Here is a 20,892-nt window from a genome sequence, read left to right on the forward strand (position 1 = left end):
ATAAACATGTGTAATAAAAGGGCAAACCACCATCTTTCACTCCACCTCTAATTGGCCCCTTGTGTTCATGTCCCATTGTAGTAACAGTTAACTCAGATCTTGGGCTCCTATTTGTCCCTGTGGCTCATTACTGGCTACCGGCCTGGAGCCTCAGATGCACAGGCCACCCTCACTGACCTGATAACATTTATAGTTGTAATGGATTTTTTTATGCCTGTCATTAACTCGCTCAGAGATTGGAGAAAGAAATTGCTTGTACCTTTTTTCTGTGGTATTTCAACTTTATAGCATTATGTTCAGATATGTCACCTTCCATCATCTCTTTTTAAGGCCTGTCCTGTCACTGGTTTTGTTTTAAATGAACAGTTTTTTCATGCAGGACCCTTGTGGTATCTAGGACTTGTAATGAATATTTAATGATGTTGAGTAAAAGCTTTGAAAGATATAATTTCTGTCCAATTATTGGCTCTGTCTCTGCCAGACTGTTAGGGGTGATTTAGCGGGCTACTTGGTAAATGTAGACAGTTTATATGAAGCTGCTCAAAATTAAATCATTTTAACAATGTGGCAACAAAACTGATGTTCATTTTAGGTCATTGAGACATTTTAATTTATTTTCACAAAAACTAAGTTTGTACAAAAGAACTTTGAATGATAAAAATATACAGTAGAAAAACATTAAAAGTTCACATGAATAATGATTAACAGTTACGTATGTGTTTTCATCACATTTCCCAGAGGAGGTACTGAGGGTTGACAAAATAACAGGAATGCCTTACAATATCAATAAGTACAGCAACACCAACAGCTATGGCTTTAAAAGTGACCACAAAATTAAATCAACACCTCTCCCCGGGGTCTTAACAATAACTAAACTTTACAACAGGCGTTCCTGTTATTGTGGCCACCGTCTGTAGCTTGAGCATACAGGCACAAAGTTATCTAAGGTCAAATGTTTAGGCTGCACACTGCCTGTCTATATGTACTTGTGAAATTAGCCAGCAATGGTGTAGTTTGAAGAAAGGCCAATGAAAAGAATTAAAGAAAAGAGGTTTGGTAACTCAGATTCCGTTTTAGTAACCGAGAGGACTGATTTCTGAAATTGATTTGGTCCAAACTGGAGAAATATCATTTTCCTCTTCTTCTCTTGATGTCACATCTTCCGAGTTGCCATTTTGTAGTATAATGATTTTTCAGCCCACAATATATCTCTTTAATAAGCATATGTTGGGCTGCAACTAAAAATTATTTGCCTTAACTATTAATCTGCAGATTTTCTCGATTAATCACTTGGTCTATAAAAGTTCAGAAAACTGAAAATGCCTGTCACAATTTCCGAAAGCCCAAGGTGATGTCATCAAATGTCTTAATTTACTATAATGCAGGAAGAGGAAACAGAAAATTGTCATATTTGAGAACCTGGAACCATCAAATGTTTGGCTTTTTTGCTTGAAAATTGACTTAAATGATTAATTGATTATCAAAATAGTTGCCAATTAATTCTCTTTCGATCGACTTGTCGTTACAGTTCTACATGTGTGCTATCTGCACTGGGGACACGATGGCACGAGTGAAAGCCTTCATGCACGTTAACATGCCCCATGGTGCGACGCTGGCTTCCCTGAAGCAAAATTAGGTTTAAAAAAAAAAAAAAAAAAAAAATCACAGTCTTTGGCACCATTCAGTCGTTCTTCTTCTGGCTCTTTCTGCTGGGTGGCTCGCTGAACTGGACAATGTTGAAGTATATAAATGTTCCTAAGAAGTGCAGGAAAGCAGTAGAAGACACCAACACAGGAAACAAGTCGGGTAGATGTGTTGGAGGAACCAGAGCTACAGTCACGACACTCAGACCAGCCATGGCTGAGACGCTGATGTAGAACTGGAACACAGACAGACAGAGTGGTTCTCAAACGATTCAAATGACAAAAGGGACATATATCAGATAGTATGAGGAGTTCATAATGAAATGCTAAAATACACATTAGCTTGACAATAAGAACTTAAGGTCAACTGACTAACTTCTTTTTTTTTTTTTTTTTTTATTAAAGCTTTCAACCGCATCTCACTTTCTTCATCGGAGATGGAGATAGCTTGGTTTTCGTGGAGATGGTTCGGTTGTCATTATGTGACCTACAGTATATATATCGAAACCTCCGTCTCTTAAGCATGCCATCTCCATGACAACTGAACAAACTCCATGAAACACCCCTTCAGTGTAGACAACTCTTTGGCAAACTGCTTTTTTTTCGTGATGACTGAATTGATATTCCGAACCAGAAACTGTTCCTCGTAAATACAATGAAAGGACCGGGCACCTCAGGCCAAGAACAAACGGTTAGGTTTTCTCTTAATTTTAAGTTTAACTATAATATCAAACTAATGAATGATTTAATTTGAAATCACACTGACACTCAAATCACACTGCATATTTATCACTGGATGTCTTACATCAAATTGGTAATTTGAGAGGGGCTATAAAGAAAAGATGGAGGCTTGCAGTATCACGCTGCAGAATAGCTGATTTGAATTAACGCCTACAAAAAAACTACTTTTGGTCTGGTTACAGAGTTGCAAACAGAACAGAGTGAGATCATTTGCGTGTCTATTTGGGCTTTATGAGCCAGATATAGGTCAGGGAGCAAGATGGAGGAAACACCTCATGCCCACACCCGCCCCGCCACCCCACCCCAAACCTATGAAACCTTATCGCCATCATCGGGGATCGCTATTTATGCTGCTTGTGTAAATAAATATATCTAGGCAAACCTGTGTTAATGACACACGCTATAAAAAGACACCTTCTCGTAATCTCTGACACCCTACCGGAGCCCATGTCGCTAAGGGGCAGCCGGTTGCAGCCACTTCAGACGCTGTGGAAACTTAAATAAGTGATAAATAATTCTTTGGCTGGCAGCGGCTTTCATCCCCGGACAGCTTACACAACTTACAACGGGACATGATCTTTATTTATACAGTTGGGTATATCTTCTCACACGGTTGCAATTTAGGTCTAGTGCCTCTTTCTGATTCTGAAATCAGCACCCTTTGCTGTTACAAATGCATCAGCTGTGCATCCTCTTCCACCCATATACAAGGGCAGACATTAACTATTAACTTAATCAACCAGCAATATCTCTACTTTGTACGATGAGCCTTGTCAGAAGCTAAAAGAAACCATGCCTTAAGCTCAAAGCCCCTGGGTGTAGGATTAGAACATTTGTGATTTTGGCGACTCCTAGTGGTAATGCCAAAAAGACACTGTGGTATAGAGAGAAACTCCTGCCAACTATACTGCTAACAATGAGATAAATGGGCTAAGCCCACATAGATAACACAAATTTATACTGGGATTGTCTACAAACATAACTCATGGCATTAGAATAATTTTAAAGATGCTATAATAAAATAGATATTCTACACATAGTGGATTTACATTAGTCCTATGTGCGAAACCTGCAAAAGATGAAGACATACAATACTGTCTTTGCTACCTGTGTTAATAGGTATTAAGCAATCTGCATGACCTTTATTTTATTGGCAGCCAATTAGAGCCACAACTACGATGATAGAGGTTACTGCCTCCTGTTCAGATCTCTGGGAATGCAGACATCTGCAGCTTGACCTACAACATTTACCGGATATAAACCATGGAATCACATTTGCACTTAGTTACTGTATTCTTTGCCCCCCCGCCCAAAAGGACAATAATTGTTTTGACTTCAGCATGACTGGGGACACAAGTCTTTTGTGTAAATTGTGTTTCTTCTCCGGTTAGTCACAGGTACCAGTTGTGCAACATACTGTATGTCTCTTTATGTCAGTGCTCATGCAGTGTTACTAATTCACGGCTTAGACCACACTGACCTTCCATTTTACAATCCAGGCCAGGTCCAGTTTGGGTAGGCAGAACAACAGCCTGTGGTAGACTCCCAGTCTCAGCTCCTCCTCTGAACAGTGCTCCAGTGCAGACAGGAGATAGATGCTGAAGAAGAGGAAGGCCAGCGAGGTCACAGCATAGGGCACCAGCAGGCCATCCTTCAGAAACAGAGGCAGCATGCTGCACAGAGGGACAGGAACAATAGTGCATTTATGGTTTTAGACATTTTCGCTTAGTCAATGTTTGGAGTAATGTACAATAACCCCAAACAGAGCAATGTATAAACAGAGTAAGCAAGATAGGTGCAGCTGGAGCTTTGACATAGGGCTGGGTGATATGGAGAAAATCAAATATCACGATATTTTTGACCAAATACCTCGATATCGATACCTCAACGATATTGTAGTGTTGACTATTGGTGCTTTCACAAAATATTTACACAGAGATTTTTGATAAATAATCATCAGTAATGTGGATATAATGACTAGGTGGGTAAAGGCAAATAGTGGAACAGTTACAACTGTCTGGTAAGTTCAGAAGAGGACAACTTTACTGTAATGCAGCCTTTAAAAACAGGAAAAGACAACACTTATGCCATATTACGATATTACGATATCCAAAATCTAGACGATATCTAGTCTCATATCACGATATCGATTTACTCTACTTTGATATACTCTACAAAGCTCTACTTTGATACACACTTCCACAAGGTAACGTGTAAATATACATAGCATGATGTTTTTTTTATGGATTTTTCTATATACGTCAAGTTGTACATCATTAAGTTCAGCATCATGTTTGATGAGAAAAAAAGCAACCGTAAACCACATAGCTTTTATTCAGCAGGCCTGCACAAACAGTCTGTCCCCTGGGGAGAGATGGTTCTGACATTCATGCCAAGCTTATCTTAGTTTAGCAGAGGGGCATGGACAACAACAACAGTTGACTCATAGTAAATCGCACATCACCCCGGCTTGTAAAAACCCATCCACTCACAACAAACCACTCATTCTGATTTTACTCTGACAAAAAAACTCCATTCAGCAGATAAACGTTTAACAATTTAGAAATACATACTTTGTCAATTTAAGCAGACTGGCTGCATTCTGTCCTCCTTAAAATTGCTATGGTTGAGCATCCATTCAGCCAATTATGCTAACAAAAGATGTATTTCTTTAAATGGAGGCTGTAGTGGATGCAGATAATGTGAAAGTCCAAGTCAGACTGTACTGTGAGGCAGCTACAGAATGACCTCCTGTCCCCACACAGCGCACACTTAGACAGCAGGCATGCAGACTATGCCGTGTAATCCCCAGATATCCTTATACTAAACCACACGCACAACAATTAGTGCTGCCGGAAGAATTTAACAACAGCTGGTGAAAGTTAGACAGAGCATATGCAGCACTACTTGTCTTTTCCATTCATGGTCCTCAGCTCAACCCACATCATAGATCCATTTAGCTTCTTAGGATTATTTCTATGGCGTTTTTCATTTGATTGTTGACTGTGGTGAGAAATAAACAGATTCAAACCCTGGACATTGCAGTTATGTGGTACGTGCCAACTTAGCTACCAGGACATCCCATAGGTCCATTTGTTTTCATAATGTATGACTGAGTAACTTTTGACCACTGGGGACACAAGAACTTAGCCTGACAAGCCAGACCCACATCAAGATGTTGGGTCTGGGAACTCACCATTGACGGAGCTCAATCGGAGGGGCGGGATAAACGTTTTTTTTTTCAAATTCCCTCTGCACGCTAGTTGATAGATTAAACTTTTGCTGTATCCGGTCGGCAAAACTCCGAACACATCTTCCTTTTTTAAGAATCGCTTAAGACTCAGAATGAGGGGACGACCTCTGGCCCCATGTGGGCTGAGTACTTGTCAGCGGCCTGGGTTCAAATCCAACCTGCGGCTCTTTTTGCTGCGTGTCATCCCTTCTCTCTCTTTCCCCCCTTTCCTGTCTAGCTCATCTAATTAACTAAAAAGCCCCAAAAAATAACCTTTAAAAAAAAAAAAAAAAAAAAAAAAAGAGACTGAGAATGATTTTATATAAACAATCAAGTCCCAGCTCTCTTACATCTACTACCTGTGTTGTAGACAGTGTGTTGTGCTGTGACAGTGGACTTTCTTTCACACAGTCTCACCTGAAAGTAGAGGCCTGCAGGAACCAGATAACCATCAAGGGGAGATCATTCAGCAAGAGGCAGACAGGCCTAGAAAAGTTGGACATTCTCACAGTTAAACATACTCTACAGTAAGCACCATTAAATATCATTTTACAGTAAGGGAAGGAAGTGAGGCCATGTTAGGTCGCAGCTGGACGGGAACTTATATCATGCGTGTACAATATTAAAGCAACCGACACGACATCCACATGAATCGATTATTGACAGTCCGTCACAAGTCAGTCAAGTGTTTGTTGTGCCACTTTACTTTACATCCATATATACTCTTTTACTGTAACTGCCCTGGCATATATAAATATATATATATATATATATATATATATATATATATATATATATATATATATATATATATATATATATATATATATATATATATATATATATATATATATACACACACACAACATTAAAGAGGTGAAAATGTTTTGCCCAGAAGTAAAATGTATGACTTCATGGCACATATGTGCGTTTCTGTGTAGCGTAGGCCTGTTGTTAGTTGAGCCTGGTTGCCTGCGTCATTGCTAGCCAGTGCTAGCTGTACACTGTGCTCCGAGGGGGGGCACTTTCCACCGGTCCCTGACACCATAATTACAGCCAGTGCTCTTTGGCGATCCTGTTACAGCCCAATAATTGATTGTGCGCAAACAACGCCCCGAGCTGCCGCCTGCCATTCTTTCCTAATCCCTGGACGTGCATTACTGATTGATTCAGGGGGACAGGTGGGAGATATAACTCAATAGTTAATAAAGCAACAATCTAGCCTAATCTAGATTAATAGATGAGCCCAGATCCAGAAACCAAATCCCTTGCTCTCGTCAAATCTATGCCAGATTTCCCTCTGTACCTGCACAGCTTTACACATATGGAGGTAAATGGTAATGAATCACACACATGCACGTTTTATGCTCACTTGTGCAAGTACTGCATTTTCTAATATCATGACAATGGAAGCTGGGAGGGCTGCTTTTGTGTCTGTGTCGCAGAGAGATGAATAAGCCCTCAGTTAGCAGGTCTGCACTGATTTTTCCTCTGCAACTGTAGAAGCACAGCGGGAGGATGATGTCACTTTTACAGAGTGTGCACGTCTTCAAGTCATTAACAATCTGCAAGACATAAACTGAGATCTGAAGTGGGGGAACGGGCGAATGGCTCCTTTGTGAGCAGAAATTAAATCTATACTCATGAATATTTGAGGTATCACTACAAGATAGAAAAAGTACTGTTAATGTTTGTTGCCATCGCAGCTGCTGTCACGTGTAGTGAAATATTACCTCTGTACTTACAAGGCAGCCAAGAGGATAGACTTCTCGTGGACTTGATAGGAGAAGAGGAAAAATGCCAGAGATGAATTGACCTAAAAGTAAAATTGACATTGAGATTATTAGTAAAACAACTACTGTTATTGAACAATAATACAGGATGGCATACTTTTTGGTAAAGGCAGTGAAGGTAAAATCTAATGTATGAACGGAGGCATCAATAATGTTCACATTGTAATTATTTTTATACCATTTTTAGACGAGACAGTGAAATGCAGAATATTTTCAAACAAATTAAAATGATTACATCACTGATACTTGAGCCTCTGTGATTGGTTAAAAGAACAGGCCTGGTCTCTCTGTACGGGGAGGGCCCGTAAATTTGACTTGCTATTGTTTTGACATTAGTTGGATGCCTCTCACCAAGGCCAGTTTAAACTGCCAGAAGGTGGGCTTCATCAGAAGTCTGACGCAGGAAGGTAGGACTGCCAGGAGAGTGCAGGCAAAACTGAAAAAAAATACAAATGAGCAATTCAGATTATCTCACATCGGCACACTTAACTGCACACAAATCCTCAGTGAGAGATGAAGTTACTGCAGCAGGAAAAAATAATTATACAGTAGTAGACATGTAGAGTATAAAATCAATTTGGAGTCAATATGAATAATTGCATTTGCACATAATTCCAGGCTTACACATACTGTACACCTTTCTGTTGTGTTGATGTGGCTCCATGTGAAAACTGATAATGACCACAGAACTGAAAAGCACTCAACTATTTGTGATGCCAGAATAAAAGATAAAACTACATTCGTTTTCAGTCCGTGGCACTAGATGACCTGATTTTGATGTCAAAGGCAAACAATCACTATGTCAATTCCAAATCTAACTGTGGATTCATCTGGCTGTTTTTTTTAACTAAGACCTCTGCTCTGTGGTAAATGACCAAATACTGGCCCCTCTTCGGGTTAGCAGGCATTAGTTTAACCCTTCAATTGTCACCTGCTGGGGGTGGAGGCACCGGACGAGAGTGACTATGTGTCAGTGTGAATGTGCTGAGAGGTCGGGCAGCAAGTTAGTTCAAGGCATGAGGGCAACAATGTGTTTGTACTATGACACAGATAGATATATAGAAATAATCATAATGGTAGATAGAGATAATCTTAGTAGTAGATAGATAGAGATACTGGCAGTGGTAGGTGGATAGCAGTAAAGGACCAGTAAGTGGGTATTTAGTGTGTATGGCCGCAAGTGTGTTATGTGTAGGGCAGGGTTTTGCAGCCCGGAAGGACATGTATCACTTTTCACAGCTGATTCATTCTATGTACACAGTATACCCACACCAGAGCATTTAGCAATCCACTCCCTGTGCCAAAAAGACAAGATTGTTTTTCATTTGTTTGAAAGTCAACTACAGTCAAAGAAGTCCAACTTGATCCCCGGACTTAGCAGTCTGGCAGAAACGTGTCCATGCTGCGAACATACGACTCCTAAATTTAGCGTGCTGGGTTATTTAAGCAGGCTCCACCATGACACAACTGTTTTCTCATTGTGATCGGGTTCTCAGCTTTTAGTCAAAATAACTTCCCGGGATGCTCCGTGTGGTAGTGGACAGAGAAACTCAAGTTAAATAACCATGAGTGCTCAGTGTTTACTACATTGTCTCCCCTGATAGCGCTATTAATTTGTCTCTCATCCACACAGGGATTACCTGATGTAGATCTGAGAGTCAATGGACAGAATGGATCTGATCTTTATCAGGATGTTCAAGCTGCACCATGTGTTGGCCACCTTATCCTGCGCGCACACACACACACACACACACACACACACACACACACACACAAAAACATTTTTAAATTCAACATATGCCTTGATGCCTGTGTACAAAAATGAATATATTCAGAATTCAATTTTGAAGAGAACGCAATTAGGTGCCATTGCTGAAAGTAATAATTTCCCCACTGAAAGTGCAATAAAAATTCCCCTGGAACATTCTAGAGGGACATTTATACTTAAACCTCCGTCATAAATTAGCTCCCTTGTCAGAAAAAGCATGGGACTTATTTGTAAACTTGGGGACACGAGGTCAGGTGTCAAACCAGAGTAGTTTCTGCATAATCAGCAGATACAGACCAACCACAGAGCACTGCTGAAAATTACATACTATCAATATGTTTAACAATTCTCTGTATAATTTAATTTATTAGGTTTTAAGCAATATCAAATAATAGTTTTAATCAAATAATCTGCCAATTATTTTCTTTTAAAATGTCAGAAAATAGTGAAGAAAAAAAAAAAAAAAAAAAAAAAAAAATCACAATTTCCCAGAGCCCACAGTGACATCTTTAAATTACTTGTTTTGTCTGAGCAACAGTCCAAAACCTACATAAACAATTGTGTAAAACAACAAAAAGCAGAAAATGAAGCTGAATTTGCCATTGTTGACTAAAGTGACTTACACCATTAATCAATTATCAAAATAGCTGCAGAATAATTTTCTGTCTTTCAACATTCATCAATCATTTCAGCTCTAAAGAAAACACCACAACTTTTTCTCTCAATCAATCCATTTAACTCGTACAAGGTAATTCAGGGACATGTAATCCCCCCTCATGTTGGAATGTATAATTTTTACATGTTTTTTGCAAATAACCTTTAAAATCTGATCTGAATAATATGGAAGATATGGAACAGCCTTAATACCAGCCTAAAAGTACGCAGTTGATAAGAGATGAGGGGGGCGTTGCTGTGAGATTCAGCTGATTTAAGTGCTTAAGCAGTTGTGCAGGGATTAGATACTATTGAAGCCCACTGTGCACTATGATATCGGACGTCACAGAGACAACGTGCCTAGACCAGCTTTTTGATTCCACTGTGAATGGTTTCAGTGTATGGCTCTGTCTAGAAAAACTATTTCTGGCCTCCTCTCTCTGCTCTGTGCTACAGCTGCTCACGGCACAGCTGTGTGGATCTTAATGGCAGTCTAGTCAGCAGCACCGGGCCCTCCAGTGTTGTGTTGTCTCGTCAGCTTCCCTCTCTCTTTCCTCTTTGCCTCCCCGCTCCAAATAACCGCTACGGGAATGTTCCTGAAGGCAACACATGAAAAAGAGGGGGGGTCCCATCGGCAAATGTAAGGGGGGCGAAGGCAGTGCGGCTCCTTCACCTATAAGCTAGCATGGAATTTCACAGGGAGAAGCATTTGGTGCCATTTTTGTGAGCAGGCAGCAATGTGAGACGCCAGAATGCAGCTCGGTGGGTAAACTTACAACTGCTCCCGCCCAGAAGCTGCCACGACCACCAGTCAGCACCCTTTCTCACCCCTGTCCCCTTGTCCAAAGCTTCTGCTTACGTGCACAGTTTCACAATTAGTTCAGGACGACTTGACCGGGCAGCCTCTCATGCTGTCGTCACAGGGGAGTATAGTGTCTCTCACACCCTGTGTATTATGTTTGCATCATTTTGTTGAACAAATACTGCCACAGTGAATGCTGCCACCTGCTCCCCTGGTAGAATTTTTAATTACTTCTCACATCCGTGACACCTTGTGGTGGGTGCCACCTCGGGGACGGGGACGAGAGGGATGCGTGGGTTTCAGAAATGAGAGCTGCAAACCTTGGCCTCTGAGCTGTCACTCACACATGCAAGCACAGACACACACAGTTACTTTACCTCTGCCCCTTCCATTACAGCTCTCAACACTGCCAACTGGAGTTCTTCTCACTGTTCGCTATCACTTTCTTTTTTAATTAATATAATATTCCTGTGCCTCCTTTCCTCAGAGGCAACAAATGATTGACCACAACTTACAAATGTGTGTGTGAGTGCTATAAAACAGTCCATCATACTTGTATGCTTTCCAAAGACAGAGTCAGTAGCAGGCAACAGTTGTCGTATGTGCTCTGATATGCCTTTCAATGTAGCGTTTGCCCCACTCATCAGTCCATATGGCTAGAACATGGCTCTGCTATGAAGTGCTGAAAACACCCAGGCCATAAATTAGTTAGATTTATCTATATCCTCCAACTGTACGTCTCGAACCCCAACACCTCCCAGAGATAGAGTGAAACTGATCTCCTGACCTTTCACCATTTTATTCCACTGTTTTCTTTGATCCTGCAGGGTATCCATTTCCCACCAGCTAAGCAGTGCAGGGTGGAGGGGTGCTCACCATACTGAGAGTATGGAACAGTGTGTAGGTCATGAGGAGTGCCACACAGGTTGTATTTGAGTTGTAAAGCCCTGGTCACAGCCTTGTGCTGTAAAGTTGTTATAATAAAATAAGGGCTTTAACTTCTGAGAGAAATGTCACTTCCTAGGAAACCGTACAAACAAAACTTCTCAGCCATCACCACGAAATCCTGTAATATCAAACAGCCTCTCTCTCTTTAACTGGATAACAATTTAGAATGGTCCCTTGCTGTGTTTTGTCTCAAAACAACATCCTGTTTCAACAGAAATTTCAACAAATTGAGAAAAATAAAGATTACAAAATTGCAAGATCCAAATCCAATATATCAAAATAATATTTATGGAAAATATACCAAAATGGTGAAAAGAAACACCCATTTATGAACAAAAGAGCTGAAAAATACTGTTTTTGAAACCAAAGAATAAGTGTATCTGGTGGTAAGAAAAAATGAGTCCCTCATCTGCTCTCCAGGAAAATCAGCAAAGAGAAAACACATGACCCTCCCCCCTTTTTTGACCCTAAATTTGATGGAGGAGTAAAAATAATGACTTCTGAGCATTACATTTAGTTAACACATGTCTTTTATGCCTTAAAGGTACAATATGTAACATTTCTGCTTTAAAATGTCTAAAAATGACCATACCTATGTTATATATTTTTATGAGTTGTGTTCTTACACTATCCCAAATGTTTCCACCAAATGTCAAACCCATAGAAATCTGTTATTTTATTTTCAGACACGGCACGTTTCTTTTAGTCGCCCGTCAGTGGCGTCATATAACCTTTCACCCTCCAGTTACTCTAACTTCCGTCAGAACACTGGCACCAAGATGATACGTTCAGGAGTAATTGTAAATCATACAATATCACAGAAAAAAAATACTTGTAACCGTAATACTGCTTTTTTTTTTTGCCATACAGCATCATTTTGTGATTAATTACATCCCACTTTTTATCACAGTAATACAACAGAGACCTTATCTATTTTGAAAGTTCAATATTGATACCGGCTTGACGTTATAAGCTTTGTGGGTAACATTATGAGGTTACAACATCGTTCAACACGCTAATAAAGTTATTTTTATATGACTGTTTCGACCACAGCTAACAGGACTGAGCTAACCCACGAATAACTTCACTAGTAACGTTAGCTGTATAGATAGACGATTAATTTAATGCTAATTTAGCCAAAGTAGCACACCCCGGTCTGTCTGCCTCACTCCCACGGCGCAGAGAGACTCAGTCGGGATGACAGCTGACAACAGCCCCGGGACGCAAAATTACGAATCCCACTATGGCCACGCCAAGACCCGCCCTACGAAGCAGCTCGATTGGTTGTGGTTAGGCATTTCACCTCGACTGGTTAGGGGATTGGTCAGGGAATAGGACCTGTACATCGCCTGGCCAATAGTAGTGTGTGAACGCTATTGAAGGGCGGGTCTTGGCGTGGCCATAGTGGGATTTGTAATATCGCCCCCGGGACATATAGCTAGCTAGTTACCGTTAGCCCCAAGTCAGCTATCAGCCAGCTACTTTCATTACAGCAACCCCCGGCCAGAACTTATCTCCAGTGCCTGGTGATTACGACGCTAACGTCAGTTTAATTAAACGTCGGGAAACAGACTATATCAGACCCAGCACCGAGTCACAACAGTGGCAACATCCATAGCGGTAGCTATAGCTACATCTCCGTAGCGCTACCGTTGTAGCTATGTGCCGAATATCTCCCCCCTTCGCGTTTAGCTGTCTTTACTGTTATCTAAATTAACCCGACAAAAGGTGGGTTAAGCACCAAAACGAAAAGTTAAGATTACTGAAAAGTGAAGGGGAGATAATTCCGGGCAGCTGGGAGATGTTCTGCTGCTGCACAACAGACATCAAACGTCCTGGGTCGCCGTCGCGGACATTTCCCCAACAATCCCCACCCACACCCGTCTCTCAGCCTCGTTTAGTAGTAGTAGCAGCTAGCTAGCGTTACAACAAACTCCGTCCACCCCGGTGTTGAAACCATCCAAAAGGTGATATTGATATGTGAAATATTTTGTGTTTTAGCTGCTGGCTACGGTTAGCTTGCTGGCTCACTAGCTAACTGGTCAGCTACAAATAAAAATCTAATCAAGAAAAACGTAATTATGTTGGGGAAACTGCAGCTATTTTATTACAATAACATGAATAAACGTTACTAAACGTAACGTGAATAAACTTGAATGGGTAAACTCGTCCGTGAACTGATGCATTCCAACCGGCAGCGAAGGTGTTTAACACTAAAAACTCCCATAATTCCACGCAACTTCCCAACATCATCAAAAGTCCAGTTTTACCGTCCATTGTTTTGGTTGAGAGACCCCTAACGGCAGAAAGTTACATATTGTACGTTTAAGAGCAGCCATAAACCAACGTCAAACACATATATAGTTGATACCCAACACAGCACCAGGCTTTAGGGTAAACGGACACATGCAGTAATAGCATCTCTGTTGGCTCATAACATAACAAAAGATGGCATTACATATTTTCTACATTGGAAGCCATACAAAAATCCCTTAAGCGTATACAATTATTTTATGCTATTGATGGTATTTGGAATTTCAGGACATTTAATTACTATGATTACACTCACATTTATTCATAACATTTCTGAAAGTTCCCTGGGATACACATTCTTATGAATACCACCAGACCAGGGTCTTGAGGAGGTTAAACATCTGCACCACCTCAGGGGCAAGTCAGACAAAGGAAACTGTCACAAGAGATGTGCATGTGACCTGTATGATAATCTTATTTCTAGGCTATACTGGTCTATCATTTGTTTGCCTATATATTGAGCTGTATTGCTCCATCAGGAGATATTATCTTATTCTACTTGTTTCTTTAAATTACATATTGGGATTGTGAGTAGCTATTGTTAGAAAGTGTTTTTTTTGTTTTTATATAAGACTATGAGTCTCAAAGGCAAGTTTGAGCTTTTCAGATGTGTTTTTTTCAGGCTGACTTTTCATTCAAGAAAAATTCTACTGTACCTCAAACAGGCCACGAGCCACGGGAAAGATCCTCCTGACCACCTGCATGGCGTCACCGGGGTCAGACAGGAAGGGCAGCCAGCAGAGGGCAAAAGTCACCAACACTGTTGAAGCAATTCTCACCAACAGGAAAAGCCTACATGAAGAGGGTCACACACAGAGACATGCATCATGTCTGAGTGCAGGAGGTACAGATATACCATTAATAATGAAAAAATAGGCACTTCCTGACAGAATTTGGACATTTTTTGTAAACGCAATTTCTAAAAAGTAAAAAAAAAAATGTTGACATTAGCGAGTAGGTTAAATTTGTCTTTCTCTACTGCCATTCCTCAAACAATTAGTACATACTGTCTGCAAGTCCTAAATTTGGCATGTGATGCCTTGTGTTGAGGAATGCAGTGAAAGCCATGCATCAGCTGAAAGTCTTCAGTGTAGGTCATATCTTGTCAGCTGTAACTGTGAAGCTGCTGGTTAAGTTGCACACACAGCATAGCTGAGGAGTTTGGGCATGGCGAGAGTGTCATCTGGACATATCTCCCCCCCGGCCCTTCTAATCCAGCTCTCCATTTGCTACTAAATGCCCTTGGTACATTGTTACTAGATAAACAGACACTGGACACACTAGTAACAGCATCCAATCGGATTACCTCAGTCATTCTGTGGCTCTCCTGAGGACACTGCTCGCTTATAGACTGACATTACGTATCTGCTTTGAGCACTCAGCTGACACTTCTATGCAGAGTGACAAAAAAATATAACCAAAACAAACACAGCTGGAATAATTATGACTACACCTACACAAAAATAATCCCTTTTAAAGTGATGGTTCGGAGTAATTTCACCCTAGGGTCCTTTGCACCACGACCTCGAGCCAAACAACCCCCCAGAAGCTTTTTTTCAGCTGGGTCCAACATTGGACGAGTTAGCGTTATCAGCTGAATAGCTTAGTGCAGGCGCTAATGGATCCAACTGTGTATCTCGTAAATGACCCCACTAATAATGCCCAAAACGATACCAAACTTCTACAGTAGTACAAATAGGCTATGTACTCATAAAACGATGGATTGGAAAGTTTGTAAGTACAGCAGGAGTTTACTTAAATAACACTTGCCTGTTGGCTTCTGCTCTCTGCTTCTACTGCTACCAGCAGTAAGACGAGTGCTTAGGGAGCTCTACAAATTACAACACCAAAAAGAGATAAAACAAAAATAGTTATTAATTTAACTTATTTTTTAAAAGCAAGTGCTGTAGTACAACTAGCAGGAGACAAGTTATAATTGAGGTAAGTTTGGAGACACTACCTTATTTAATCATTAAATTAATAAATATTTTCGGTGTTGTAATTTGTAGACGGCCCTAAGCACTTGTTTTACTGCCGGTAGCAGTAGCAGCAGAGAGTATAAGCCAACAGGCAAGTGTTATTTAAAATAAACTCCTGCTGTACTTACAAACTTTCCAATCCATCGTTTTATGAGTGCATAACCTATTTGTACTACTGTAGGAGTTTGGTATCACTTCAGGCATTATTAGTGGGGTCATTTACGAGATACAAACGTGGATCCATTAGCGCCTGCACTAAGCTATCCAGCTGATAACGCTAACTCTCCCAATGTTAGACCCAGCTGAAAAAAGCTTCTGGAGGGTTGTTTGGCTCGAGGTTGTGGTGAAAAGCACCCTAGGGTGAAATTACTCCAAAACATCACTTTAATAATCCTCTATACCAGTGGTTGCTTTACGGAGACATAAGTTGTGGTCTTAACTAATTGCAATAAAGTATAGTTGGATGTTTGACTGTCTCCTTTCATTCCAGGATTACTACGCCTTGTATGGATTCATATATGCCACAGATCTACCACCGCCAACTGTGTTTTGTCTGTGGTGAAATACTATTACAACAACAACATAAAGCCATGTGTGGGTATGTATGAAAATTCCTTAAAAATGTAAAAAAACAAAAAACAACAACTGTTAAGTGCAGAAGAAAGAAAACCCAAGACACAAACAATCAGACTCACCCTCGCCCCATCAGGCCCAGTTTGAAACTCTTCCCCAGCAAGTAGAAGAAGAAGGGCAGAGCATGGTAAAGCTCCATCTGTTTGTAGTTGAGAGCCAGGCAAAAGGCCAGTGAGCCCAACGCATCCCAGCCCAGTCCCAGAGCCAGAACCCCCCACAGGGCAAAGCCCAGACTCACTCCATTGTACCTGATTCGGTTAAGGTCAATATTGTGCTGAAAGTTTCTCCATGTATAAGGTCAAGACAAATGGAGATAAGCAGCTCAATGTGCCTGTATGGGACAAGTACCTTAGAAAACAGCAGCTGATCCGGGGTCAGTTCAGTTCAAATGTTCAGTTTACACATCAACGCTTTCATTGTTAGTGTCTAAATAACAACCACTCCTTTTTTTTCTTATTTTTTTATTGCGTTATCATTATTGCGTTATCATTAGCTTTACATTGCCATTCAGAAGACACTAATTTAGTTGTGCAAATCTAGAAATTCCCGTTTTTAAATTGTTCAAAAATATTTTAAATCCTCACAAAACTGTATTTTAATCAATGCAACTCAAAAAGCTACAAAGGCTATGAGAAAATATACTTAATTTAATACTAATATACTACTCTACTACTATAAGGATTGGGATTTTGAAGTCAATGGCTGCAAAGGTCAGTATTTCACAGGAAGTCCTCAAAGCAAATAACAATAATGTTATCACTGTGAAAACATTGTAGAAATGCACTTGTTCATAAAGGATACTGGAAATGACCATAGTCAATGAGAATTAGGCCTGGGTATAGAAGGAAGCAGAACACAGTGCAAACCTGGAGAAAAAAAAAACATGTATTAGTTTTTAGAAGAAAAAAATCTAACAACAGTCCATTGTTGATTAGTTTACAATGATGCATCAAAGGTTATGGGTTATTTCATGCATGAAAAGATGTGGACACCGGATAAACATTTGCAGACGTGTAAAAGAAAGAACAAAGTAAACTGTTTTATTTATTCATTCATTCCTTTCCATTAATTGCGTATCATACTTAGGGTCATAAGGTGCAAAGAGCCTGTCCCACCGTGCACTAAACAAAAGGCAATGCATGATAGGATAGCCAGACAAAACCGGTACATGTCTGTTGTAGCTACTGATCTTGTAATAACTGATCATTTAAGACACAGTCAAAAAATATTACAAAAGATCCCTCTTAATTGATTGTACTGTATATGTATTTATACCCCCTGAAATAGTAACATCCTGGAAATTGTAATGTTATATTATATTGCAATGACTTCATAATTCCCCAGTTTGGATGACCTGTGCTTTAATCAGATTTAATAAGTTTTTTTTTGGGTCTTTAGTTGAAAAAAACTATGAGATGTCATGACATATTGGGCAAGTGTCTTACCTTTTTTTTAGTGGACCCATCAGTCAGGTATAAACAGTATAAAACCACAGCAGGGATGTATATCAACAAATCTGCCACCAGGACTGAAACAGAACAAAGAACCATATTATATCATATCTAATGTGTAAGTAAGTAAATGATTGTTATTTTGAGGTAGAGGTAGATAAATGGATCAAGGAAGCTTTTCACTTTATTTTCTTGTGGTTACTGCACCTGTAGCTCTCATGAATAACTTGTGCGCTGGACTTTCATAACCTCTGGATTTGTGGAGATCCACCCATTCAGGGTTTATCGTTTTGGCTCTGCAGGAATATATATAGTTATAGTATATAAATCATAGTATTTATAATCCTTAAAACAGGCAAGGGGACCTGCTTTTGTAATACCTATGCACAAGGGTGTATAGAATAGAATACAAAAGTAACTAGAATAGAAATGTATGCCATAATAAAACTGACTAAAACTCCAACTCTTGTCTTCAATACACATTTACACACTAAAGCAGAAATTTCCTGTAAAATATATTCTCCCTAAATAATAACAAAATACTTACACGTAAGCACAGACCAGGCTGTGGTAAGCAGTGAGAGGAGGGTAGTCAAGACCCCAGTAGTTCAAGTCATTCTCACTGGTGTTAAAGTACCTAGATGAGTGCAAATGTAGTTACAGGTATATTTATTCTGAAACTGTGAAAGTGTCAGACAAATAATCATGAAAGTGGGGTGCAGCCATTGGTGTAAAGTAGACAATCTGGATTGACCCCTTTAATGATTTATAGTGCATAAATGACACTTGTTTAACAACATGCAGTTCTAGCTATAATTTTGTCACTTCTTTGGTGATCTTCTGGACCTCTTTTTATCTCATACATGCGGTATTGTGGGGTATGTGACTCAAACAATCTGCTCACAATAAGATATACATTAGTGTGTTTTGAGTTGATCATTACAATATTTTCGGTCACTGTTAAAGCCCAGAAGAGCTCATCATACTCTTTTCAGGTGCCAGATTGAGCTTGGCTTTTCTCAGACTTGCTCCACTGAGGAAACAAACTTCAGACTGACCATTCCTGGAGAGGGAGGTTGTAGGTTACTTCTTGCCAGTGCCTTTGAGCTTCATAATCGCCAAACATTGGAGGTTTCCCCGCCCCTGTAGGAAAATCATTCAGCGGTTAGTCGAATGAATGGGAAACTACATCAATGAATTACTGCATTTAACCACACACACACACACACACACACACACACACACACACACACACACACACACACACACACACACACACACACACACACACACACACACACAATAGACTTGATGAGCCAGTTGGATGCTAGCCGCTAACAGCAACAGTCTAATATGTGTAAAACAACTTTCTGTTAATAGTTTTTGAGAAAATCAAATGAACTAACGTTACACTGAAACGAGCAGCAATGTAGCAAAGAAGACTGTAGCATGTTAACGTTTAACTCCACGCTCTTCCTACCTGAATATGAATTTAACGAAACGCCCCATCTCACAACAATACCTAGCAACACACACATTGATACGAGACTCCACGTTTGCATGACTTCGACCGTTAAAATTAGCTTAAAGAGGAGAAATAAAAGCTAAAAATATGTCTGCTTTTTGGAATACGTTTACATTTCCTGTATACGTCACTGTCAAGACTTCGTTACGTGTTCTAATTGGGCACTGCACGGTGACGTAGGCACAGAGAGACTTGAGGCGTTCAGGAACACCTAGAAGATTACCATTTCCTTTTATCGAGCCGTCTCAGCACATAGGTCTCAGCATAGCTTGGATAGAATATTTGTATCAAACGAGTTTTAACTGTAGTTATAGCAAATAGATAAACTTTCCTTTGGTAACTTTAAAGGTCTGATTATATCACCTTAGACTTTAATCGTTTTTTGTTAATACAACGTTGATTTGAACTCTTCAAAATTCCCGGCTGCTATGAATGCAACATCGGTTGAGACGAGATTTATGACAAACTGATGGATATTGTGCATTATGAAAGGTCTATTTGTATAATAATATCTTAATAACTTAAAAAGATGTTGACTTCAGAGGTAAAACTTTAAAAAGTGTCTTTTATCCAGCAGTAAATGATAATTTCCAATAATATAATAACAAAGTAGGCTAATAAAATAATACAGGCAGTGGAACAAAATGTATAAATTATTAAATGATTAGTGAATTTTCTAATTACTGCTAGTCAATTCCTCAAATATCATATTAGGGTCATAAGGCTGGCTCATTTCTGTGTGTCAATTTAAATATAGGTCTAACAATAACCAATCACTATAACTACAATGGGCAGCATTTATATCTAGGCCTATATTGTTGAGACATCGCTAAAATGAAAATATAAGTTATAAATATAAATAAATATCTGAGATATCTTTTAAATCCCAAAGATGGTGTCTAAAATAAGAATGTTGAATTTTCCCTATTAGCTTAAGATCCAAAAGTTTTCTTTTTTTGGAAATTGGGAACAACTAAATACAGTTATGGTGCATACTGCCTGGCACATCACATATTTAGTGAAATTAATTAATGAAAATAAAGCTTCTACAAATGGAATAGATAACTCAAAGTAGCTTAAATGTAATGTACTCAAAAAGGCAATAATTTAACTAATGCTCAATATATGTTTGCACTTAAATCCTTGTCTTTGACTACATGTATGCCATGTGTTTTTAAACTTTATGGCAGCTTACCATGACTTAGCAACATCCACTACATGGATTGAGCAGTGGACTCGAGTGGAGTAGCAGCTGTCGCATGTGTAATACTTTGTTGTAACCTTCTGTATACAGATGTGTACAATGCAAGCCTCCCCTTGTCCTCCCCTCTCAATGTAAATCTCAGCCCAGGGGCATTTTTTCCTCTGTGACCTTTACTTGTTGACACCATTGTCTTTGTTCCCAAGGTG

The 20,892-nt window shown here is 39.7% G+C and overlaps 1 protein-coding gene across 1 annotated transcript; it reads right to left on the reverse strand.

The window, feature by feature from the left end:
* Nucleotides 1-582: 582 nt before the first annotated feature.
* Nucleotides 583-19,594, reverse strand: alg6 (ALG6 alpha-1,3-glucosyltransferase). Its single transcript, XM_028587792.1, has 14 exons — nt 19,438-19,594; nt 19,016-19,100; nt 18,505-18,594; nt 18,165-18,253; nt 17,952-18,034; nt 17,308-17,372; nt 16,569-16,754; nt 14,551-14,686; nt 9,050-9,135; nt 7,761-7,845; nt 7,362-7,432; nt 6,034-6,102; nt 3,865-4,057; nt 583-1,879 (listed from the first exon to the last, which is right to left on the reverse strand). The coding sequence occupies exons 1-14, from the start codon at nt 19,517-19,519 to the stop codon at nt 1,682-1,684; spliced, it is 1,518 nt and encodes a 505-aa protein (XP_028443593.1). The 5' UTR covers nt 19,520-19,594; the 3' UTR covers nt 583-1,681.
* Between the last annotated feature and the right edge of the window lie 1,298 nt (nt 19,595-20,892).

Source organism: Perca flavescens, chromosome 9, assembly GCF_004354835.1.
Source record: "Perca flavescens isolate YP-PL-M2 chromosome 9, PFLA_1.0, whole genome shotgun sequence".
NCBI lineage: Eukaryota > Metazoa > Chordata > Actinopteri > Perciformes > Percidae > Perca > Perca flavescens.

Excerpts from the sequence above, each read along its gene's own strand:
- alg6 (XM_028587792.1), bottom strand. The coding sequence starts at position 19,519 with ATGCAAACGTGGAGTCTCGTATCAATGTGTGTGTTGCTAGGTATTGTT. Across the intron at positions 7,846-9,049 it reads GACTCTCAGATCTACATCAG|TTTTGCCTGCACTCTCCTGG; the intron begins GTAATCCCTGTG and ends ATTTTTTTTCAG. Across the intron at positions 1,880-3,864 it reads CCTGGATTGTAAAATGGAAG|TTCTACATCAGCGTCTCAGC; the intron begins GTCAGTGTGGTC and ends TCTGTGTTCCAG.